At 45.2% G+C, this 26546-nt stretch overlaps 1 protein-coding gene across 6 annotated transcripts in view; it reads right to left on the bottom strand.

Moving 5' to 3' along the window:
• The window catches only part of LOC110525335 (rap guanine nucleotide exchange factor 1), a 58514-nt gene that overhangs the window by 22052 nt on the left and 9916 nt on the right, over positions 1-26546 (bottom strand). For 5 of the 6 annotated variants that reach the window (XM_036979473.2, XM_036979474.2, XM_036979476.2 and 2 more), the window contains exons 2-10: positions 21142-21287; positions 19201-19379; positions 18593-18749; positions 18192-18280; positions 16706-16864; positions 14087-14213; positions 11857-12034; positions 5913-6425; positions 3626-3828 (exon numbers count right to left, since the gene is read on the bottom strand). In XM_036979473.2, coding sequence (XP_036835368.2) covers positions 3626-3828; positions 5913-6425; positions 11857-12034; positions 14087-14213; positions 16706-16864; positions 18192-18280; positions 18593-18749; positions 19201-19379; positions 21142-21287 — 1751 coding nt within the window. Of the gene's footprint in view, positions 1-3625; positions 3829-5912; positions 6426-11856; positions 12035-12396; positions 12436-14086; positions 14214-16705; positions 16865-18191; positions 18281-18592; positions 18750-19200; positions 19380-21141; positions 21288-26546 lie in introns of those variants that run through there. The other variant, XM_090237070.1, reaches the window with a different exon arrangement.

The following is a 26546-nucleotide window of genomic DNA, read 5'->3' as shown; positions in this document are numbered from 1 at the left end:
CTAAGGTAACTGAGCTAAATGACTACCGCCCCGTAGCACTCACATCCGTCATCATGAAGTGCTTTGAGAGACTAGTCAAGGACCATATCACCTCCACCCTACCTGACACCCTAGACCCACTCCAATTTGCTTACCGCCCAAATAGGTCCACAGACGATGCAATCTCAACCACACTGCACACTGCCCTAACCCATCTGGACAAGAGGAATACCTATGTGAGAATGCTGTTCATCGACTACAGCTCGGCATTCAACACCATAGTACCCTCCAAGCTCGTCATCAAGCTCGAGACCCTGGGTCTCGACCCCGCCCTGTGCAACTGGGTACTGGACTTCCTGACGGGCCGCCCCCAGGTGGTGAGGGTAGGCAACAACATCTCCTCCCCGCTGATCCTCAACACTGGGGCCCCACAAGGGTGCGTTCTGAGCCCTCTCCTGTACTCCCTGTTCACCCACGACTGCGTGGCCACGCACGCCTCCAACTCAATCATCAAGTTTGCGGACGACACAACAGTGGTAGGCTTGATTACCAACAACGATGAGACGGCCTACAGGGAGGAGGTGAGGGCCCTCGGAGTGTGGTGTCAGGAAAATAACCTCACACTCAACGTCAACAAAACTAAGGAGATGATTGTGGACTTCAGGAAACAGCAGAGGGAACACCCCCCTATCCACATCGATGGAACAGTAGTGGAGAGGGTAGCAAGTTTTAAGTTCCTCGGCATACACATCACAGACAAACTGAATTGGTCCACTCACACAGACAGCATCGTGAAGAAGGCGCAGCAGCGCCTCTTCAACCTCAGGAGGCTGAAGAAATTCGGCTTGTCACCAAAAGCACTCACAAACTTCTACAGATGCACAATCGAGAGCATCCTGGCGGGCTGTATCACCGCCTGGTATGGCAACTGCACCGCCCTCAACCGTAAGGCTCTCCAGAGGGTAGTGAGGTCTGCACAACGCATCACCGGGGGCAAACTACCTGCCCTCCAGGACACCTACACCACCCGATGTCACAGGAAGGCCATAAAGATCATCAAGGACATCAACCACCCGAGCCACTGCCTGTTCACCCCGCTATCATCCAGAAGGCGAGGTCAGTACAGGTGCATCAAAGCTGGGACCGAGAGACTGAAAAACAGCTTCTATCTCAAGGCCATCAGACTGTTAAACAGCCACCACTAACACTGAGTGGCTGCTGCCAACACACTGACACTGACTCAACTCCAGCCACTTTAATAATGGGAATTGATGGGAAATGATGTAAATATATCACTAGCCACTTTAAACAATGCTACCTTATACAAATGTTACTTACCCTACATTATTCATCTCATATGCATACGTATATACTGTACTCTATATCATCGACGGTATCCTTATGTAATACATGTATCACTAGCCACTTTATACTATACTATGCCACTTTGTTTACATACTCATCTCATTTGTACATACTGTACCCGATACCATCTACTGTATCTTGCCTATGCTGCTCTGTACCATCACTCATTCATATATCCTTATGTACATATTCTTTATCCCCTTACACTGTGTACAAGACAGTAGTTTTGGAATTGTTAGTTAGATTACTTGTTATTACTGCATTGTCGGAACTAGAAGCACAAGCATTTCGCTACACTCGCATTAACATCTGCTAACCATGTGTATGTGACAAATAAAATTTGATTTGATTTGATTTGATATCATCCAATTCGTATGCTATTGTATGTCCAGATAAGACGTTTGATACTATACATCCTATAATTAGTATGATATTGTATGATCTATGCATAGTCACCTTACCCCTACCTACATCTACAAATTACCTATTTTTTTAAAACTTTAGTTTATTTAGTAAATATATAAAAACTGCATTGTAGGTTAAGGGCTTGAAAGTAAGCATTTCACGGTAAGGTTGGATACCTGTTGTACCTGTTGGATTCTGCGCATGTGACTAATAACATTTGATTTTGATCGCTACTCCATTCATAAAAAAATATATATATATATAAAAAAAGTTTACCTTCATTTAACTAGGCAAGTCATAATGCAACCTAACGTAACATAATATATCATACTAAATGGAGTGCCACAGATTTACGTACAGAATAATACGAATTGCCCTGAGACCACGTTGAACTATGCCTACATACTGTGCAAAGCACATGACTGGCCTAAATGGAAATAATTAGCTACTGTATCAGAAGTGAGTGGACATTCTGCTCAGGTAGAAGTCTATTCATTCAAGTACACAATGTGGACATGTCAGTTAACAACCGCCAGCAAAGAAACAACTTTTTGATTACATGAAACACAAACACCCTTTCCTCTCCCTCCCTACATCCAGGAACGCATCTTTCACTGGGGACGGGGGACATGTCCCCCCCCCACATTCTGACCCCTCCAGTTTTATCATTGGAATGTGATACAAAACGAGGCAACGGTGTGCTTTAGGACCATGCAGACGTCTCAGAGCGGTCTGGTAGGCTGTTTGGCGTGTTTATCCGACTGGATACATTTAATTTTTAAATGTTTATGTCCCTCCCACTTCTAAAACCAAAGTTGTGCCCCTGTCTACATCTATAGCTTCAAACCAATCCTTGTTTTATTTCCCTGCTCCCCAGAGGATTCTGTGATTAGTCTTAATCCACAAGGTCAAATAACAGGAAAAAAATGTGCAGAAATGTTTCATTTTCGTTTCTCACATTTTGATCCGCTTTAAATATGTTTAAAAATATCCGTAAATACGGATAAACCTTGAGCATGGATTGACTCACATATCGGGTTCATGCTTTTTTTTCTGGCAGAGCAAATTACTTTTTCCAACCGTGAATGTCTGGTAGAGAGATTATGGCATTGAATATAATCTGGGAAGTAAACTACTACAGCCTTGCAGAGGCCTGAAACAAACATAACAAATGGCCAAAATGATGAAAACAAATTCAATTCAAATACAGTGGTGGGATGTAAGATGGGACATCATGGAGGACAAGTCTTTACAAAAGGCCACTCGTCTTATGCTGGCGGAAAAAAAAACATTTTACTGAGAAGTGGTAGTAATTGAAATTGTATCGTTGCACTGATTTGTATTTGTTGTTAAGATGTTTTTTTTTATGATGCAAAGGGTAGCCTACTGGTTCGAATACCCGAGCCGACAAGGTGAAAAATCGGCTTAAGTTCCCTTGAGCAAGGCACTTAACCCTAATTTGCTCCAGGGGTGCCGTACTACTATGGCTGACCCTGTAAAGCAACACATTTCTCTGCACCTATCCGGTGTATGTGACAATAAAACATGTCTTTTAAAATGTTTTCTCTATGTATTGAAGTAGAGTTTGGAGATGAGTTACCACTAGACTCTGCTTGCCTTCTGGATGTTTAGGACTTAACACCCTGATTTTCTTCTTCTATGTTATACAGATGGGCTAAAACATCATGGACTCACTCACCACTCAATCCTACACACTTGGTACAACATATGATAAGAAAATGAGTTTCCTGAAATGCATATGTATTGGGCCTTGGTAAGTGATGGATGTGTGTGAACAGGGTGTGTGGATGGGCTGGCGTACTGCATGTTGTAACACTGGGGAGTGTGAGGTGTGAGGTGAGGGGCTATAGCTTACCAGCTGCCTCTGTTTGGGTGGCAGTGCCGGGGGTGGGAGGGGCTCGTGGACAGAGTCGCTGCTGCTAAACGAGTCATTGAAGCCGTAGACTTCCTGGAAGTGCTTGTTGCGTTGCTCATAGATGCTCTTGCTCTGTGGCATCTGGTAGAAAACTGAGGGCTGGGGCTCCGAGTAGTCTTCCACAAACTGCATGTACTTCAGTACTGTGGGGGTGAGACGTGCAGACACAGACGCACACACACGCACACACAGACGCACACAAACACAGACCAAAAAAACAGGAGATATTACAATGACAATGTGCTTGTAGATGATAATGACAGTGTTCTTCAGAGTATCCCAAACCGTTTACACATTGTTAGAATGTTTAGATGAGGAGGGAATTCTACATGTCAAACGTTGCTTTAAATGGAGCACTTCACTTCCAATCCTGTAAATTGTCAAAATGAAAAATGGTCGTGGTGTGCATTAAATACAATTTAAAAACAAGAACATCGTATTTTGGGGGAGATGACAATGCTAGCCCTGTAGAAACCCTGACCATTTAGTCATTAGGACAGTGCTCTGCTGTTGAAAATCTAAATAAACAGGCTAGCGGAGGCACAAGTGCAGCCAAACCTGCTGGTCCTGGTTTTAAGCTCTTTATAGTGCTATTGAACATATAAAATGTGCTGATTACTACATAGTTATGGCCACCCTTCAACACATACGCTGAGAGGGCCAATCAGCACAAGCTCATTTCCTGCACAGCCGGGAGAGTCCACTCCTCTATTAACTGACACATTCCATCAACAAATGCATTATTTCATGTGAGCTCACAGGGCTGGCATAAGTGAAACCTCCAGGCCTCTGTGTGTGTGTGTGTGTGTGTGTGTGTGTGTGTGTGTGTGTGTGTGTGTGTGTACAGGGCTCCTAGCTGTGGACTCATCCACACACACCCACAGGGCCAGCCCGCAGCACAAACATGAAGCGCATGGAACTCCCAACGGCTCTTCATTCAGCAGCAGCAGCAGCAGCATGTCCTATCCAACATGGCTGGCCCCATTGTGATGGTCTAGCTAGCAGACAGAGGGTTGAGGGCAAGATGGAACAACCAAATCCTATAGGAACATAATAAGTATGGCAGATCTGCAGGGATTACAAGCATGTATCAGACGGACACACCTGCCCAATAAAGGTGTCCAAATGCTTCCCAGCCGAAACAGTTCGGAAGAGTTTGTGCATATATTATGACAACATTTTGTGACGTTTTAGACTAGGGTATGTTTTTTTTTGTCATCTGTTCGGGCGCACAACATTTTTTCTTGAGGCAAACCGAAGTTGGCAGCCGAAGTCTACAGGGTCAATTTCACGCCATATGTATTGATTTCAAAATAAAATAAATCGTGAACATGAAAAATAAAGTTGAGAATGTAAACATTATATTTTCGAGGATGGGTGAAATTAATAATGGATGTTGAAATCAAGAACCCAACAATTGAAAGCAAAATGTATAGAATTGTAAACAAAAATAAGACATCAAAAGCAAAACCCAAGAATTTTGAAAACGAATGCAAAAATCGTTTTCGGTTAAACTTTCCCAGCAACCAATCATACCGAATAGATTTTGCCTACACTCTTGCCTGCATGTACTACCATTTGGTTACACTACGCGTATCTTTGCTTCGATGTCAGTTTCTTTGCTTTCACTGCCAGTCTTTATTCGATTGCGAGTTTTTGCATAATTTTTCCCTGAAGGGTGGGGTTTAGAGGGAGGTCTAGACAATGAGTCTCCATTGGTCCACTAGTTTTGGAGTGACGGTTCGTCTTAACCCAATCAATGAACATAATAGACAGGCTTTTTTTCTACTGCCTATTTGAGTAGACGGTCTGACGTCACCTAGTTTTAGGGTTTTAGCTAATGGACTTCAAAAATATGTCAGTCACGGGTCAATAATGTACAGATATTAGAAGCATGTCTATCTAATACATTTAATAACAAACCATCTAACAACTTAGTAAACATATGAATTACCTGTTGCACAAAGTTTGGCGCAGATGTATGGCGAACCAGTAACCAACACCTGCGCTGAACGTTGTGCGACAGGTAATTCATGTTCATTGATTGGGTTAAGAAGAACCGTCACTCCAAAACTAGCGGACCAATGGAGACTCATTGTCTACGCCTCCCTCTAAACCTCGCCTTTCACGGGAAAATGAGCTTAAATGTCAAAATCCTGGTAACAGTAGAGATTGTATAAGGCTTTTTATGAATTATTTCTGCCTCCCCCTGACATCAGATACTCACTGTGACGGCTCTTCTTCTCAGGGAGTGGCGGTGGACTCTGAGGTACGTCTGTCGTCTCGCTGCCGCTGAACTCAGACACAAACCCCCCGGCGGTGTGGCACAGGGGCAAGATGTCGGGCGTGAACAGGGGAAAGGGGGGCACAGGCGGTAGGTCCTCCTCCATGAGGTTGTCGTACTGGGATGGGTGGCGCTCAAAGGAAATGCACCAGGATGAGCCCGAGTAGGAGCCGTCGGAAAAGCCTGAGCAGGCGCCACCTCGGCGCTTCTTTTCCGGCAGGGCAGGGGGCGGCAGGGCGGAAGTCATTCGGGAGTAGAGGGGGGACACAGAGCAGCCCTGGAGGGAGCTGAAGTGGAGTTGTGCCAGTGGCGGACCGGGGCCAGGGCAGGAAGACTCGCTGTGGGACTCAGGCAGGGGGCTGAGGCACGCTCCCACTGGCACAGGAGTCATCTGCTCCAAGCTGGACAGGTCCTGGTGCAGGAAGTCGTAGTCTGGGTCGTAGTGGTCTGTGGTGTCTGTGGAGGGGAGGAGGGAGAGAGAGAGAGGGAGAGATGGGGGACAGGTGAGTCACCACACAGAGCACTGAAAACAATGCATCACTGTCACTTTGGCATAAAAGGTACTTTTCTCTAAAAAACCCACTCAGGAGCACAACAAACACATTGGCAGAATCTATTTTCATTAGGGGGTGAGGTGGGATATTGGGATTTCACAAAGGGTTGGTTTTGAAACTGATCCATGACACGTCAGTTGATCACAATGGAAAAGGCACAAAACGGCTCGCTTCTCTTTCCACTGAGAAAAGGGCCACCTGATGACTTGGTGCAATGTTCTTATCACCTTGACAACCGTCATTCTTGTCTCGGTCCTAAAAGGTTTCAGCCGTGGTATTACAGCTTAGACTTTTTGAGGCTGCATCTCAATAGCATCGCATGGCTTTCTCTCCTCAACAAATTCCCAGTAAGCATCCACCATATTGCCCTCCTCCCTGCTATCCTGTTTCCAGACCGATGCAGATGAAGAAGAGGAGACTATTGAGATGCAGCCTCGGGGAAGTCTTGTCTCACAAGATGGTGGTCACAGCTCGTAAACAATGCTCTGTGCTGTTGGAGGTGGCAGGAACAGGAAGCTCCTGCCTGCGTGTGTTGACTCATTACACGCATCAGCAGCAGGCTTGTTTCCGCACACTGTGGCTGCCACATCAAGACATACTATGGTGATCCCGTGGTGACCACGATGCTCCTAATCAAAGAGACAGGCCTCTCTTGCTGGAATCATCGCGTCTCCTCTCTAACCTAATGGGCTCATAGAGGCTCCTCTCTACCTAATGGGCTCATAGTGGCTCCTCTCTAACCTAATGGGCTCATAGTGGCTCCTCTCTAACCTAATGGGCTCATAGTGGCTCCTCTCTAACCTAATGGGCTCATAGTGGCTCCTCTCTAACCTAATGGGCTCATAGTGGCTCCTCTCTAACTTAATGGGCTCATAGTGGCTCCTCTCTAACCTAATAGGCTCATAGTGGCTCCTCTCTAACCTAATGGGCTCATAGTGGCTCCTCTCTAACCTAATGGGCTCATAGTGGCTCCTCTCTAACCTAATGGGCTCATAGTGGCTCCTCTCTAACCTAATGGGCTCATAGTGGCTCCTCTCTAACCTAATGGGCTCATAGTGGCTCCTCTCTAACCTAATAGGCTCATAGTGGCTCCTCTCTAACCTAATGGGCTCATAGTGGCTCCTCTCTAACCTAATGGGCTCATAGTGGCTCCTCTCTAACCTAATGGGCTCATAGTGGCTCCTCTCGAAAACCAATGGGATCCTCTCTACCCAATGAGCTCCTCTCCAATCAGGCCTCTGTGAAGCCAGTGCAGGAACATGTAACTCATATGTGTTTGTGTTGTGTGTGAGTTTCATGTGTGTGTGTGTTAGGGATGAGCATTTGAAATCTTTTGACTGTTCGAGTACTCGCATGAAAAAAAAACATTTTTTTAGAACACAAGGCCCGCACTGGATTTTTTTTTTTTTTACAGAGCGTAATTTATCATAACCATTACAAACAAATCCTAATAGCTAAATTGCCTCAATAAAAAAGAAAGTGCCATGTAAGATGAATTTATTGAAACCATAATATCAACTGGTTATTATATTATATCTTGAAACACAATCTTCAAAAAGGCAGTAACCTGCTTGTAGAACTCTATGGCTGTGTAATGGCATAGCCTTGTTTTGTTCATTTAGTAGACAGACGCTCTTAATTCCTGAGCCCTTATCACAGTCAAGACCTATTTTATAGTAAAAAAAAAAACATGATGTAATATAAGAATAACATATAACAGAATATTTATCCAAATGAATAAAGTTGCCAGTGTGAAGTGATGCACATCTCATGCCTGGAGCAGTTATTATCAAAGAGGGATCATTTGAAACAGGGCTCAATTTGTTTGAGATGAAAGAAAAAATTCAGGGTTACAAACCAACATTTGTCTTCTTTTCGATATACAGACGTTCGATTTAATCTTCGGCATTTTCAAAATGGATTAACAATTCCACATTGAACACTGCATAGTGATGAATTATGGCCATGACATCTGTTTGGTGAGTAGGCATACAGTGGGAAGGAAAAGTATGTGAACCCTTTAGAATTATCTGGATTTCTGCATGAATTGGTCATCAAATGTTATCTGATTGTTTTTGTATTGTTTTTTATTTCACCTTTATTTAACCAGGTCGGCTTGTTGAGCACATCTTCATCTAAGTCACAACTATAGACAAACACAGACTGCTTAAACTAATAACAAACAATTATAAATGTTCATGTCTTTATTGAACACACTGTGTAAACATTCACAGTGCAGGTTGGAAAAAGTATGTGAACCCTTGAATTTAAGGATCCCTTAAGGATCCACCCCCTTTTTTCAATTTTCACCTAAAATGACATACCCAAATTTAACTGCCTGTAACTCAGGCCCTGAAGCAAGGATATGCTTATTCTTGGTACCATTTGAAAGGAAACACTTTGAAGTTTGGGGAAATGTGAAAGGAATGTAGAAGAATATAACACACTAGATCTGGTAAAAGATAATACAAAGATAAAACCAACCAGTCTTGTGTATTTTTTTTTGTACTATCATCCTTGAAATGCAAGAGAAAGACCATAATGTATTACTCCAGCCCAGCTGCAATTTAGATTTTGGCCACTAGATGGCAGCAGTGTATGTGCAAAGTTTGACTGATTGCATTTCTGTTCAAAATGTTGTATCAAGACTGCCAAAATGTGCCTAATTTGTTTATTAATAACTTTTCATGTTCAAAATTGTGCACTCTCCTCAAACAATTGAATGGAATTATTTCACTGTAATAGCTACTGTAAATTGGACAGTGCAGTTAGATTAACAAGAATTAAAACTTTATGACAATATCAGATATGTCTATGTCCTGGGAAATGTTCTTGCTACTTACAACCTCATGCTAATCGCATTAGCCTACATTAGCTCAACCGTCCCGTGGAAGGGACACCGATCCCGAAGAAGTTTAATAACAAGTTGACCCTCCTTTGGCAGCAATAACCTCAACCAAACGTTTTCCGTAGTTGCGGATCAGACCTGCACAACAGTCAGGAATATTCTGCAATATTATTGGTATGTCTGGTGTGAACCGCTCTCTTGAGGTCATGCCACAGCATCTCAATCGGGCTGAGCTCAGGACTGACTGGGCCACTCCAGAAGGTGTATTTTCTTCTGTTGAAGACATTCTGTTGTTGATTCACTTCTGTCTTTTGGGTTGTTGTCCTGTTGCATCACCCAACTTCTGTTGAGCTTCAATTGGCAGACAGATAGACTTGCTTTCTCCTGCAAAATGTCTTGATAAACTTCGGAATTCATTTTTCTGTCGATAGCAAGATGTCCAGGCCCTGAGGCAGCCCCAAACCATGATGCTCCCTCCATCACAGTTTACAGTTGGGATGAGTTTTTGATGGTGTGTGGTGCCTTTTTTTCTCCACACATAGTGTTGTGGGTTCCTTCCAAACAACTCAACTTTAGTTTAATCTGTCCACAGAATATTTTGCCAGAAGCGCTGTGGAACATCCAGGAGCTCTTTTGCAAACTTCAGACGTGTAGCAATGGGTTTTTTTGGACAGCAGTGGCTTCTTCCATGGTGTCCTCCCATGAACATCATTATTGTAGTAGACTCGTCAACAGAGATGTTAGCATCTTCCAGAGATTTCTGTAAATCTTTAGCTGACACTCTAGGATTCTTCTTAACCTCATTGAGCATTCTGCACTGTGAGCTTGCAGTCATCTTTGCAGGATGGCCACTCCCAGGGAGAGTAGCAACAATGCTGAACTTTCTCCATTTATAGACAATTTGTCTTACCGTGGACTGATGAACATCAAGGCTTTTAGAGATACTTTTGTAACCTTTTCAAACTTAATGCAAGTCAACCATTCTAAATCTTAGGTCTTCTGAAATCTCTTTTGTTCGAGGCATGGTTGACATCAGACAATGCTTCTTGTTAATAGAAAACTCACATTTTATGAGCGTTTTTTTATGGAGCCCTAACCAAAATCTCCAATCTCGTCTCATTGATTTGACTCCAGGTTAGTTGACTCCTGACTCCAATTAGCTTTTGGAGAAGTAATTAGCCTAGGGGTTCACATACTTTTTCAACCCTACACTATGAATGTGTAAATTATGTATTCAATATAGACAAGAAAAATACAATCATGTGTTATTAGTTTAAGCACAGTGTTTGTCTATTGTTGCGACTTAGATGAAGATCAGATCAAATTTTATGTAAAATGTATGCAGAAATCCAGGTAATTCCAAAGAGTTCACATACACTACCGTTCAAAAGGTGGGGGTCACTTAGAAATTTCTAATGGCAGCTTCATTAAATAGTACCCGCACAACACCAGTCTCAACGTCAACAGTGAAGAGGCGACTCCGGGATGCTGGCCTTCTAGGCAGACTTTTTCTGTCCAGTGTCCATGTTCTTTTGCCCATCTTAATCTTTTCTTTTTATTGGCCAGTCTGACATATGTTTTTTTCTTTGCAACTCTGCCTAGACGGCCAGCATTCCGGAGTCTCCTCTTCACTGTTGACGTTGCTAACACAACGTGACATTGGAACACAGGAGTGGTGGTTGCTGATAATGGCCTCTCCACCTATGTAGATGTTCCATTAAAAATATCTGCCGTTTCCAACTACAATAGTCATTTACAACATTAACAATGTCGACACTGTATTTCTGATCAATTTGATGTTATTTTAATGGACAAAAACTGTGCTTTATTTCAAAAACAAGGACATTTCTAAGTGACCCCAAACTTTTGAACGTTAATGTACGTTTTCTTGCCACCGGATGCTTGATGTTTCTGATGTAAATACGCTCTTTGTCAAACTAATGTTTTTGCATATTGTCAGTGTGGAACCTGTCTATGTTTTGGGGGGTTATAGCCTAGGCTAACTCATTCTAAATGGCACTAGCAGTTTGCAAAGTAGCTTAAGCGGAAAATAGACAGGACGCAATTATTCAAAAACTGCAGCTCGTTGTTGGAACACATTTTTCTACTTCAATCAACCTGTCCATTTTGAATTTGTGATAAAACTGTCATCATTTGTAAGGAATGTAGCTTGTGTATCCCATCAGTTACATATATTTTTATAGAAAGTTATTTCTGTAAACCTAACAGGAGCTTGTGTGTGCACTGAGCACGTGTGGAGGGAGGGGTTGGAATGGAATTGAGTGAATATGACACGAAATACTGCAAGTAAAATGTACAAATGGAACACTAGAGTCAAAGCAAATTAACCTTGTCTTAATGACAACATTTGACTTGCCCATTCGGGTAGCCACAAAGCACATTCCACCAAATAGTTTACATTATTTGAAAAATAAAATGTATCTCTGGTTAAAGATCGAGCTATGACGCCTGTTTGAGTACTCACCCAGAGCCTCACTGCTGGTGTTGCGTGAGCACTGCCCACTGTCCATTGTCCAGGACAGCTGCCCGTCAGACTTGCTCAGCTTGCCCATGCTATTGCAGGGGGATATGCGCGGCGACTCCCCTCCGTAGTAATGGCTGCCCCCAGAGAAGCGCCGCTGCAGGGCATCCACCTCGTACTCCTGCCAACCAGAGAGAGGTGACAAGACCCACTTTAGTGACAAGACCCGTGCTTCTACACCTGCATTGCTTGCTGTTTGGGGTTTTAGGCTGGGTTTCTGTACAGCACTTTGAGATATCAGCTGATGTACGAAGGGCTATATAAATAAATTTGATTTGATTTAGTGGAAAAATACATAATAGCCGGCAAAAAAGAAACAGTGCAAGAAATGGCTTATATATGTCACCCCCCGGTGTAAAACATAGCAAAATCCAAAATGGCAACTTATTCCCTATGGGGCCTGGCCAGAAGTAGTACACTATACTGAATATGGTGCCATTTCAGACATAGCCCCAGTGTGTGTAGCTGCTCCTTCCACTGTACCTGTTTGTGGAGGCCGATGCCCATGAAAGACTGGAGTCACTGTACCTGTTTGTGGAGGCCGATGCCCATGAAAGACTGGAGTCACTGTACCTGTTTGTGGAGGCCGATGCCCATGAAAGACTGGAGTCACTGTACCTGTTTGTGGAGGCCGATGCCCATGAAAGACTGGAGTCACTGTACCTGTTTGTAGAGGCCGATGCCCATGAAAGACTGGAGTCTCTGTACCTGTTTGTGGAGGCCGATGCCCATGAAAGACTGGAGTCGCTGTACCTGTTTGTGGAGGCCGATGCCCATGAAAGACTGGAGTCACTGTACCTGTTTGTGGAGGCCGATGCCTATGAAAGACTGGAGTCACTGTACCTGTTTGTGGAGGCCGATGCCCATGAAAGACTGGAGTCGCTGTACCTGTTTGTGGAGGCCGATGCCCATGAAAGACTGGAGTCACTGTACCTGTTTGTGGAGGCCGATGCTTTCCAAAGAATCAAGACTACTTATAACACACAGTTTCCCATTACCTGTTAGATATTACTGCACGGTCAGAACTAGAAGCACAAGCATTTCGCTACACTCACATTAACATCTGATAACCATGTGTATGTGAACAATAACATTTGATTTGGAAGACTGGAGCCACTGTACCTGTTTGTGGAGGCTGATGCCCATGGGAAGACTGGAGTCACTGTACCTGTTTGTGGAGGCCGATGCCCATGAAAGACTGGAGTCACTGTACCTGTTTGTGGAGGCTGATGCCCATGTGAAGACTGGAGTCACTGTACCTGTTTGTGGAGGCTGATGCCCATGGGAAGACTGGAGCCACTGTACCTGTTTGTGGAGGCCGATGCCCATGGGAAAACTGGAGTCACTGTACCTGTTTGTGGAGGCTGATGCCCATGGGAAGACTGGAGTCACTGTACCTGTTTGTGGAGGCTGATGCCCATGTGAAGACTGGAGCCACTGTACCTGTTTGTGGAGGCCGATGCCCATGAAAGACTGGAGCCACTGTACCTGTTTGTGGAGGCTGATGCCCATGGGAAGACTGGAGTCACTGTACCTGTTTGTGGAGGCCGATGCCCATGGGAAAACTGGAGCCACTGTACCTGTTTGTGGAGGCTGATGCCCATGTGAAGACTGGAGTCACTGTACCTGTTTGTGGAGGCCGATGCCCATGAAAGACTGGAGCCACTGTACCTGTTTGTGGAGGCTGATGCCCATGTGAAGACTGGAGTCGCTGTACCTGTTTGTGGAGGCCGATGCCCATGGGAAAACTGGAGCCACTGTACCTGTTTGTGGAGGCCGATGCCCATGAAAGACTGGAGCCACTGTACCTGTTTGTGGAGGCTGATGCCCATGTGAAGACTGGAGTCACTGTACCTGTTTGTGGAGGCCGATGCCCATGAAAGACTGGAGTCTCTGTACCTGTTTGTGGAGGCTGATGCCCATGGGAAGACTGGAGTCACTGTACCTGTTTGTGGAGGCCGATGCCCATGAAAGACTGGAGCCACTGTACCTGTTTGTGGAGGCCGATGCCCATGAAAGACTGGAGCCACTGTACCTGTTTGTGGAGGCTGATGCCCATGTGAAGACTGGAGTCACTGTACCTGTTTGTGGAGGCTGATGCCCATGTGAAGACTGGAGTCACTGTACCTGTTTGTGGAGGCTGATGCCCATGGGAAAACTGGAGCCACTGTACCTGTTTGTGGAGGCCGATGCCCATGGGAAGACTGGAGCCACTGGTGGCGCGGCTCATGGGGGCCACTACTGCCACCCGGGTGGGGGAGGGGGCAGACTGGCGCTTCTTTGGAGGCAGAGCAGGAGGACTGGAGGGGGAGAAGAAGGTGACATAATTTAAATATGAAGCAGCGTGCAATGTCCATCAATGCAAAGTATTCCAAAAGCCACGCATGCAGCCCTAGCCACAGTACACTGACTGATTCACTTCTTCTGTGTGTACTGTGTAGTATGTATTATGTAGTATGTATGGTGAAGGGAGTTTGGGAAACGACTGCACTGACACTGGCCTGGGTGGGTTGAGAGATAATATACAATATCTGACACTTTCCGAGAGCCTTCTGTAGTAGCAGAACAATGGGAAAAATGTGCAGTGCACGGGTCACTGCCTGGATGCTTTTTCCCACTCCACAAACAGATAGTGGTGGAGACAGCAGCAGCTACTGAATTGTTTCCACACCGCAGTGCACACAGATGGCCCAATGATGAGATGCAGGGCAGGCAGGCAGGCAACTGTGGTGATGAAGAGGTGGAGGATATACTAGTTATACTGGATATGCCAGTTAGGGAGTGGGGTGAGGGTGACAAGGCAAGTCCCCAGGGAGGAGAAAAATAAAAATGAATTACCACAAAAAAGAACGACAAAATCTGCAGTGTGCCCCTGCGTAAGACACACAGACCGCTGTCGAGAGCTACCCTACTGTGGGCAAGGTGACATTCAGAGAGCTACCCTACTGTGGGCAAGGTGACATTCAGAGAGCTACCCGCATCTGCTGTGGGCAGGGTGACATTCAGAGAGCTACCCGCATCTGCTGTGGGCAAGGTGACATTCAGAGAGCTACCCTACTGTGGGCAAGGTGACATTCAGAGAGCTACCCGCATCTGCTGTGGGCAAGGTGACATTCAGAGAGCTACCCGCATCTGCTGTGGGCAAGGTGACATTCAGAGAGCTACCCGCATCTGCTGTGGGCAAGGTGACATTCAGAGAGCTACCCGCATCTGCTGTGGGCAAGGTGACATTCAGAGAGCTACTCGCACCTGCTGTGGGCAAGGTGAAATTCAGAGAGCTACCCGCACCTGCTGAGGGCAAGGTGACATTCAGAGAGCTATTCGCACCAGTTGCGGGATAAGTGAAATTCAGAGAGCTACCCGTGCCTGCTGCGGGATAAGTGAAATTCAGAGAGCTACCCGTACCTGCTGCGGGATAAGTGAAATTCAGAGAGCTACCCGTACCTGCTGCGGGATAAGTGAAATTCAGAGAGCTACCCGTACCTGCTGCGGGATAAGTGAAATTCAGAGAGCTACCCGTACCTGCTGCGGGATAAGTGAAATTCAGAGAGCTACCCGTACCTGCTGCGGGATAAGTGAAATTCAGAGAGCTACCAGTACCTGCTGCGGGATAAGTGAAATTCAGAGAGCTACCCGTACCTGCTGCGGGATAAGTGAAATTCAGAGAGCTACCAGTACCTGCTGCGGGATAAGTGAAATTCAGAGAGCTACCCATACCTGCTGCGGGATAAGTGAAATTCAGAGAGCTACCCGTACCTGCTGCGGGATAAGTGAAATTCAGAGAGCTACCCATACCTGCTGCGGGATAAGTGAAATTCAGAGAGCTACCCATACCTGCTGCGGGATAAGTGAAATTCAGAGAGCTACCCGTACCTGCTGCGGGATAAGTGAAATTCAGAGAGCTACTGTTGGGAGCAGAAGGAAAGACAAAGAGCCTTTAAGGATTTAGAAGTGTCTGGATATGCTGCTGTCCAGTGTGTTTGTGGTGGGCTCTGGATTCTGGTCTATTTCCATTCCTTGTCGTCACTCTCTGGCCGTAAACTCGCCAGCCTCTGCCGAGCACAGTTTCTCCCAAAAGAAAAGAGCCTCAGAGATGGTGCCGTGACAGTTCTCACCAGAGGAAGTCTAATTTCTGACACCTCCCTTTTTTTACCCCCTTCAAAGTCTATAAAGCTTTCTAAAGAATCAAGACTACTTATAACACACAGTTTCCCAGCTATTGTACCTCTCGTCTTCTTGTAAAGAGACGAGCGGCAACCACATTGGCCTGTAATCCAAGGACATTCAATGTGATGAGGGGTATACAATTAACGTTTTTCAGTTGATACATTGGTGTTGGCTTCAAGAGAGCTGTGTGCTGCGCTATCGGCAGGCCTAACAAGTATACAGAGTTGGGGACTTGAGTCTTGGCTTAACAGTGATTTGTGACTTGGCTACTGCATTTACTTCAGTGCAGACTTGACCCTGCCTTGTGCTGTGACTGAGAGCAGTCAATTAAATTATCTTATGAGGGGTTAAACTTTTCCCATTCCGAAGCAGTTTATTAAGTCTAAATGCAATGGTATCCTGCAGAATGCAATGGTATCCTGCAGAATGGAATGGTATCCTGCGTGGATCATGATATTGATATGCAGCTCTGTGCCATTTGAAGAAAGAGAGGTGAGATACTGGAGACATGACTTGGACTTGCCTGAAGCGACATGTCTGGGCCAGTGATAGGGGGGCTCCATTGATGAACTACTGTATATTGAAGCTATGAAACAGACACTATCTCCATGAAATGAGCTCTTACTTGTGTTCAGCCATCTTGAGGCCAGGGAGAGGGGGTTTTGGTGGGGCCACCACCTCCTCCTCCTCCTCTCCCGTGGGTTCAGTCAGGGCTTCCATAGATTGGGACGTGGCTGAGCTCTTGTCCAGACTCTCCTTCTCATTGGCAGGCGGCTCAGCAGCACTGTGGGTATGCAAGTTGTTTACTGATGTTGTTTTACATCTTGTACAATTACCATCAAGTCTGATATATACAGTGGGGCAAAAAAGTATTTAGTCAGCCACCAAGTGTGCAAGTTCTCCCACTTAAAAAGATGAGAGAGGCCTTTCATCATAGGTACACTTCAACTATGACAGACAAAATGAGAACAAAAATCCATAAAAATCACATTGTAGGATTTTTAATTAATTTATTTGCAAATTATGGGGGAAAATAAGTATTTGATCAATAACAAAACTTTATCTCAATACTTTGTTATATACCCTTTGTTGACAATGACAGAGGTCAAACATTTTCTGTAAGTCTTCACAAGGTTTTCACACACTGTTGCTGGTATTTTGGCCCATTCCTCCATGCAGATCTCCTCTAGAGCTGTGATGTTTTGGGGCTGTTGCTGGGCAACACGGACTTTCAACTCCCTCCAAAGATTTTCTATGGGGTTGAGATCTGGAGACTGGCTAGGCCACTCCAGGACCTTGAAATGCTTCTTACGAAGCCACTCCTTCGTTGCCCGGGCGGTGTGTTTGGGATCATTGTCATGCTGAAAGACCCAGCCACGTTTCATCTTCAATGCCCTTGCTGATGGTAGGCTTTGTTACTTTGGTCCCAGCTCTCTGCATGTCATTCACTAGGTCCCCCCGTGTGGTTCTGGGATTTTTGCTCACCGTTCTTGTGATCATTTTGACCCCACGGGGTGAGATCTTGCGTGGAGCCCCAGATCGAGGGAGATTATCAGTGGCCTTTTATGTCTTAAATTTCCTAATAACTGCTCCCACAGTTGATTTCTTCAAACCAAGCTGCTTACCTATTGCAGATTCAGTCTTCCCAGCCTGGTGCAGGTCTACAATTTTGTTTCTGGTGTCCTTTGACAGCTCTTTGGTCTTGGCCATAGTGGAGTTTGGAGTGTGACTGTTTGAGGTTGTGAACAGGTGTCTTTTATACTGATAAGTTCAAACAGGTGCCATTAATACAGGTTACAAGTTACAGGTCTGTGAGAGCCAGAAATCTTGCTTGTTTGTAGGTGACCAAATACTTATTTTCCACCATAATTTGCAAATAAATTCATAAAAAATCCTACAATGTGATTTTCTGGATTTTTCACCCTAATTTTGTCTGTCATAGTTGAAGTATACCTATGATGAAAATTACAGGCCTCTCTCATCTTTTTAAGTGGGAGAACTTGCACAATTGATGGCTGACTAAATAATTTTTTGCCCCACTGTATTTACTGAACATATGAGAAAATTAGGTTAGTGGAGGAGTGTATTGATGTCCTCCGTGGCTCACTCACCTCTCGGGTGGGATGGCCACTGGCACTGGTTTGACAGGAGACGTGGGGGAAGGATGCTCCTGTTTCTCTATGGTCAGTTTCACTAGCTCCTGTGAACAATCACCGTGTGCAGTTAATAAATGCTAGACAACTTCATAGCCATTTTTACATCTCTTACCGAGAGAGTACTAAGTACTCGGCTAGCTACCATTTCCCCAAAATCCATAATGTGCATTAAATGGTACACAATCTGCGATGTCTCAAATTTCATGTTTCCTTGTTTTCTGGTATGCTAACCTTTCCTTAACACCGCTGAGCACTAACTTGATCACAGTGGTGACGGTCTGGTATGCTAACATTACCTTAACACCATCAAGCACTGCCTTGATCACAGTGGTGACGGTCTGGTATGCTAACATTACCTTAACACCATCAAGCACTGCCTTGATCACAGTGGTGACGGTAACGATGGTTTCTTTATCTTCCAGGTTGACCCCCTCCAGCATGACTTGGTCAGACCAACGGATGAGATTGCCCAGACTCTGGTACACACGGTTCAGACAGGAGGACACCCCCGAGCTGTGAACACCCCAGAGGAAAGATTGGGCTAACAGACTGACAAAAACACTCCATGGTTGGTTGGCAATTCTGTATCAGTCTTTGAAGGTTCCTCATGATTTCAACCTTAAAAGCAATATAATCAGCAACCTTAAAATGACATTTGGCTGGATCTCGTCTCGTGACGGTTGAAGCATTGTCTAAAAATCCTCAATGGGCCAACAAGCTCCAGATACAGTGCATTCAGAAAGTATTCAGACCCCTTCCCCTTTCCCACATTTTGTTATATTTAAGCCTTATTCTAAAATTGATTCAATATTTCCCCCCCCTCAATCTACACACAATAGTTCATAACAACAAAGCAAAAACAGGTTTTTGCAAAATAGATTATAGAAAAATGTTTTGCTTTGTCATTATGGGGTATTGTGTGTAGATTGATGAGGAAAGTGTATCTCCCCTGGGCCAGACTCACCTGTGCTGGATCCTTGCGTCCACTTGGACTAAAGGCAGGATGGCCTCCAGGACCTTACTGGCAGAGCCTGGTAACATCTCCAGCACCTTCTTGTCCACCGCCATCTTGTCAATGATGGTCTTGAAGTAACGCAAGGCACTGACCACGTCTTTCTCTTGCTCCTCTAACCGACTCAGACTCTGTAATAGTAAGACAACGTGAGAACAATCGTGAACTTGGTGGCGTATGCTTTTATTAATGGCATCTTGGTTGTATGATTATTGCATAACATGAGGCTTTGTTTGTCACTCTGCCTTCAGTCTCACTTTTCTTGTAGGATATAAATCAACAACTAATTGCAATTTTTGAGACAGGCACAGCAAAAGCTTGAGGTCCACGTAGAGGCGGAGAGTGTTATATACACTGCTCAAAAAATAAAGGGAACACTAAAATAACACATCCTAGATCTGAATGAATGAAATATTATTATTAAATACTTTTTTCTTTACATAGTTGAATGTGCTGACAACAAAATCAAATTTATCAACCCATGGAGGTCTGGATTTGGAGTCACACTCAAAATTAAAGTGGAAAACCACACTACAGGCTGATCCAACTTTGATGTAATGTCCTTAAAACAAGTCAAAATTAGGCTCAGTAGTGTGTGTGGCTTCCAAGTGCCTGTATGACCTCCCTACAACGCCTGGGCATGCTCCTGATGAGGTGGCGGATGGTCTCCTGAGGGATCTCCTCCCAGACCTGGACTAAAGCATCCGCCAACTCCTGGACAGTCTGTGGTCAGTTGGTGGATGGAGCGAGACATGATGTCACAGATGTGCTTAATTGGATTCAGGTCTGGGGAACGGGCGGGCCAGTCCATAGCATCAATGCCTTCCTCTTGCAGGAACTGCTGACACACTCCAGCCACATGAGGTCTAGCATTGTCTTGCATTAGGAGGAACCCAGGGCCAACCGCACCAGCATATGGTCTCACAAGGGGTCTGAGGATCTCATCTCGGTAACTAATGGCAGTCAGGCTACCTCTGGCGAGCACATGGAGGCCCCCCAAAGAAATGCCACCCCACACCATGACTGACCCACCGCCAAACCGGTCATGCTGGAGGATGTTGCAGGCAGCAGAACGTTCTCCACGGCGTCTCCAGACTATGTCACGTCTGTCACATGTGCTCATTGTGAACCTGCTTTCATCTGTGAAGAGCACAGGGCGCCAGTGGCGAATTTGCCAATCTTGGTGTTCTCTGGCAAATGCCAAACGTCCTGCACGGTGTTGGGCTGTAAGCACAACCCCCACCTGTGGACGTCGGGCCCTCATACCACCCTCATGGAGTCTGTTTCTGACCGTTTGAGCAGACACATGCACATTTGTGGCCTGCTGGAGGTCATTTTGCAGGGCTTTGGCAGTGCTCCTCCTTGCACAAAGGCGGAGGTAGCGGTCCTGCTGCTGGGTTGTTGCCTTCCTACGGCCTCCTCCACGTCTCCCGATGTACTGGCCTGTCTCCTGGTAACGCCTCCATGCTCTGGACACTACGCTGACAGACACAGCAAACCTTGCCACAGCTCGCATTGATGTGCCATCCTGGATGAACTGCACTACCTGAGCCACTTGTGTGGGTTGTAGACTCCGTCTCATGCTACCACTAGAGTGAAAGCACCGCCAGCATTCAAAAGTGACCAAAACATCAGACAGGAAGCATAGGAACTGAGAAGTGGTCTGTGGTCACCACCTGCAGAACCACTCCTTTATTGGGGGTGTCTTGCTAATTGCCTATAATTTCCACCTGTTGTCTATTCCATTTGCAAAACAGCATGTGAAATGTATTGTCAATCAGTGTTGCTTCCTAAGTGGACAGTTTGATTTCACAGAAGTGTGATTGACTTGGAGTTACATTGTGTTGTTTAAGTGTTCCCTTTATTCTTTTGAGCAGTGTACATTAAACGCACCTTGTTAGCAGGTTTCTCCGCAGTCTTGACGCCATGTTCTAAAGGCGGCTTACTGACTTTCTTTGAGGGTGTCCTTTTGATTTTGGGAGAGTGGAACTTGTCCATAAGCTTCATGGTGAAGGAAGACAAATGGGAGCGTTGGGAGTCTGAGGAGGAGAGGGAAAGAGAGAAAGGCAGAGTTAAGAGAAGAACCGCTAATCTTCATAATCAAGGGAGCGTGAATTGAGAGAACACCAGTTAGAAAGTCACTTTTCGAGACACCACACGTCAAACTATGGAAGTTTCATTTAATGAAACACAACCTCTCCCAACTGCATTTGTTCAGAACTTCGGCCTATAAGAAATAGTAAGCACGTCAATTCTGAAGAACAATCAATATAGGAGAGATCCTCTGAAGATTTTGTGCATGTGTTCCTCAAAAGTGAATTTTTGTCAGAGTGAGATAATAGATAGGCCTACCTCACCAACAAAGTACACATATTAGCCTTAACTTCATAATATGAGTGAGAGCCTTGTAATCTGTCTTCATAAAAATAACATGTACTGTACTTCAACTGTATAGAAATAATGGTTACCCTCAAAACCTAAAATACGTTGTAGAGTACATAAAACAAATCTGCCCGTTTTTCATTGTCAACTGCATGAAGCCCATGGCCCAAATTAATCCTTTAGCAACCCGTAGAGACAAAGGGGCTGGGACACAATGACATCAGCTTTATGAGAGAACCTTCTGCGGAATGATGTGTTGCACATGGGACTCTTTATTTGGGAGTGTTTAAGTGGTGACTTAACACACTACATGACAAAAGGCGTACCCTCACACGTGCTCACTGATATGAGAGTAGCGATTCTCCACAACCCCAACACCCCGAATCTGGATAGACCACTGCTATGGCAACAAGCAGTTTATTTACAATACTACATGTTTTCTCATGATCTCCAAACAATCTGGCTCTCATCACGGCCCTCTAAGAGTTGACTGCAGGCGGTGCTGCACTGTGCATGCCTGTGTGACCGATTGGGTTCAAAACCAGCCAACCCAGACTTCTGTGCTCCACAAGACTGTTAGCCTGCTGACCTTAAAGGGATACTTCAGGATTATGGCAATGAAGCCATTTATCTACTTCCCAGATTAACTCGTGGATACCATTTTTATGTCTCTGTGTGCAGTTTGAAGGAAGTTGCTAACTACAGTTAGCGGATTGTGGCAGTGGCTACGTAAACAAACCCAAACATGTTGACTATAGTCTCTCCTTTCCATAGACTGATAACAAGGTAAGGAAATAAATACACTGATCAAAAATAAACACAACATGTAAAGTGTTGGTCCTATGTTTCATGAGCTGAAATAAAAGATCCCAGAATATTTCCATATGCACAGAAATCTTATTTCTCTAAGATTTTATCCACAAATTTGTTTACATCCTTGTTTGTGAGCATTTCTCCTTTACCAAGATAATCCATCCACCTGACAGGTGTAGCATATCAATAAGTTGATTAAACAGCATGATCATTACACAGGTCCACCTTGTGCTGGGGAAATAAAAGGACACTTTAAAATGTGCAGTTTTGTCACACAACACAATTCCACAGATGGCTCAAGTGCTGAGGGAGTGTGCAATTGGCATGCGGACTGCAGGAATGTCCACCTAAGCTGTTGCCAGAGAATTTAATGTTAATTGTTCTACCATAAGCCACCTCCAATGTCATTTTAGAGAATTTGTCAGTGCGTCCAACCGGCCTCAAAACCGCAGACCACATGTAACCGTGCCAGCCCAGGACCTCCACATCCAAATCAAATTTTATTTGTCACATACACATGGTTAGCAGATGTTAATGCGAGTGTAGCGAAATGCTTGTGCTTCTAGTTCCGACCATGCTGTAATATCTAACAAGTAATCTAACCTAACAATTTCACAACAACTACCTTATACACACACACAAGTGTAAAGGGAAGAATAAGAATATGTACATAAACATATATGAATGAGCGATGGCCGAACGGCATAGGCAAGATGCAGTAGATGGTATAGAGGACAGTATATACATATAAGATGAGTAATGTAGGGTATGTAAACATTATATAAAGTGGCCTTGTTTAAAGTGGCTAGTGATACATTTATTACATCAATTTTTCCATTATTAAAGTGGCTGGAGTTGAGTCAGTATGTTGGCAGCAGCCACTCAATGTTAGTGATGGCTGTTTAACAGTCTGATGGCCTTGATATAGAAGCTGTTTTTCAGTCTCTTGGTCCCCGCTTTGATGCACCTGTACTGACCTCGCCTTCTGGATGATAGTGGGGTGAACAGGCAGTGGCTCAGGCGGTTGGTGTCCTTGATGATCTTTTTGGCCTTCCTGTGACATCGGGTGATGTAGGTGTCCTGGAGGGCAGGTAGTTTGCTGTGATACGTTGTGCAGACCTCACTACCCTCTGGAGAGCCTTACGGTTGTGGGCGGAGCAGTTGCCGTACCAGGCAACAGCCCGACAGGATGCTCTCGATTGTGCATCTGTAAAAGTTTGTGAGTGTTTTTGGTGACAAGCTGAATTTCTTCAGCCTCCTGAGGTTGAAGAGGCGCTGCTGTGCCTTCTACACCACGCTGTCTGTGTGGGTGGACCATTTCAGTTTGTCCGTGATGTGTACGCCAAGGAACTTAAAACTTCCCACCTTCTCCACTACTGTCCCGTCGATGTGGATAAGGGGGTGCTCCCTCTGCTGTTTCCTGAAGTCCACGAGCATCTCCTTTGTTTTGTTGACGTTGAGTGTTATTTTCCTGACACCACACTCCGAGGGCCCTCACCTCCTCCCTGTAGGCCGTCTCGTCGTTGTTGGTAATCAAGCCTACCACTGTAGTGTCGTCTGCAAACTTGATGATTGAGTTGGAGGCGTGCATGGCCATGCAGCCATGGGTGAACAGGGAGTACAGGAGAGGGCTCAGAACGCACCCTTGTGGGGCCCCACTGTTGAGGATCAGAGGGGTGGAGATGTTGTTACCTACCCTCACCACCTGGGGGCGGCCCGTCAGGAAGTCCAGGACCCAGTTGCACAGGGCGGTGGTCGAGACGAGTGACGAGTTTGGAGGGTACTATGGTGTTAAATTCTGAGCTGTAGTCGATGAACAGCATTCTTACATATGTATTCCTCTTGTCCAGATGGGTTATGGCAGTGTGCAGTGTGATTGCGTCATCTGTGGACCTATTGGGGCGGTAAGCAAATTGGATTGGGTCTAGGGTGTCAGGTAAGGTAGAGGTGATATGGTCCTTGACTAGTCTCTCAAAGCACTTCATGATGACGGAAGTGATAGTCATTTAGCTCAGTTACCTTCGCTTTCTTGGGAATGGGAACAATGGTGTCCCTTTTGAAGCATGTGGGAACAGCAGACTGGGATAAGGATTGATTTAATATGTCCGTAAACACACCAGCCAGCTGGTCTGCACATGCTCTAAGGGCTCGTCTAGGTCGGCAACCTTGCGAGGGTTAACACGTTTAAATGTTTTACTCACGTTGGCTGCAGTAAAGGAGAATCCGCAGGTTTTGGTAGAGGGCCGTGTCAGTGGCACTGTATTGTCCTCAAAGCGAGCAAAGAAGTTGTTTAGTTTGTCTGGGAGCAAGACATCGTGGTCTGCGAAGGGGGTAGTTTTCCTTTTGTAGTCAGTGATTGACTGTACACCCTGCCACATACCTCGTGTCTGAGCCGTTGAATTGTGACTCTACTTTGTCTCTATACTGACGCTTAGCTTGTTTGATTGACTTGCGGAGGGAATAGCTACATTGTTTGTATTCGGTCATGTTTCCGGTCACCTTGCCCTGATTAAAAGCAATGGTTCGCGCTTTCAGTTTTGTGCGAATACTGCCATCAATCCACGGTTTCTGGTTGGGGAATGCTGTGGGTACAACATCACTGATGCACTTGCTAATAAACTCGCTAACCGAATCAGTGTATTCATCAATGTTATTGTCCAACGCTATGCGGAATATATCCCAGTCCACGTGATCAAAGCAACGATGAACAGACCTGAGCACGGGTGCTTCCCGTTTTAGTTTCTGTCTATAGGCTGGGAGCAACAAAATGGAGTCGTGGTCAAATTTTCCAAAAGGAGGGCGGGGGAGGACTTTTTTATGCGTCGCGGAAGATAGAATAACAATGAATCAGGGTTTTGCCAGCATTTAATATGCTGATAAAATTAGGGAGCCTTGTTTTCAGATTAGCCTTGTTAAAATCCCCAGCTGTAATAAATGCAGCCTCAGGATATGTGGTTTCCAGTTAACATATAGTCAAATGAAGTTCTTTCAGGGCCGTCGATGTGTCTGCTTGGGGGGATATACACGACTGTGATTATGATCGAAGAGAATTCTCTTGGTAGATAATGCGGTCGGCATTTGATTGTAAGCAATTCTAGGTCAGGTGAACAAAATTACTTGAGTTCCTGTATGTTGTTATGATCACACCACGTCTCGTTAATCATAAGGCATACACCCCCGCCCTTCTTCTTACCAGAGAGATGTTTGTTTCTGTCGGCGCAATGCGTGAAGAAACCAGGTGTCTGTACCGACTGATGACGTATCCCGAGTGAGCCATGTTTTCGTGAAACAAAGAACGTTACAATCTCTGATGTCTCTCTGGAAGGCAACCCATGGATCGGATTTCGTCTACCTTGTTGTCAAGAGACTGGACATTGGCGAGTAGAATGCTCAGGAGCAGTGCGCGATGTGCCCGTCTACGGAGCCTGACCAGAAGACCGCTCCGTCTGCAGCACCGTTGTTTTGTGTCGCCGGCTGGGATTCGATCCATTGTCCTGAGTGGTGGACCAAACAGAGGATCTGATCCATTGTCCTGAGTGGTGGACCAAACAGAGGATCTGATCCATTGTTCTGAGTGGTGGACCAAACAGAGGATCCACTTCGGGAAAGTCGTATTCCTGGTCTTAATGTTGGTGAGTTGACGTTGCTCTTATTTCCAATAGTTCCTCCCGACTGTATGTAATAAAACATCATATTTTCTTGGGTAACAATGTAAGAAATAACACATAAGGAAACTAAATACTGCATAGTTTCATAGGAACATGAAGCGAGGCGGCCATCTCTGTCAGCACCGGAAGTACAGGCTTCTTCACCTGCGGGGTCGCTGATACCAGCCACCAGCTGATGAAACAGTATGTTTGCATAACCAAAGAATTTCTGCACAAACTGTCAGAAACCATCTCAGGGAAGCTCATCTGTGTGCTGTAAGCTGAAAATGTCCCAGTTCTTCCATGGCCTGCATACTCACCAGAAGTCACCCATTGAGCATTTTTGGGATGCCAATACACAGCAACTTCGCACAGCCATTGAAGAGGAGTGGGACATCCCACAGGCCACAATCATTAGCCTGATCAACTCTATATGAAGGAGATGTGTCGCGCTGT

Source organism: Oncorhynchus mykiss, chromosome 6 (genome assembly GCF_057628025.1).
Source record: "Oncorhynchus mykiss isolate SJ-2025 chromosome 6, ASM5762802v1, whole genome shotgun sequence".
Classification (NCBI taxonomy): Eukaryota; Metazoa; Chordata; class Actinopteri; order Salmoniformes; family Salmonidae; genus Oncorhynchus; species Oncorhynchus mykiss.
Note: the sequence above shows the minus strand (reverse complement) of the source record. Positions and strands in the feature narration are given on the sequence as shown.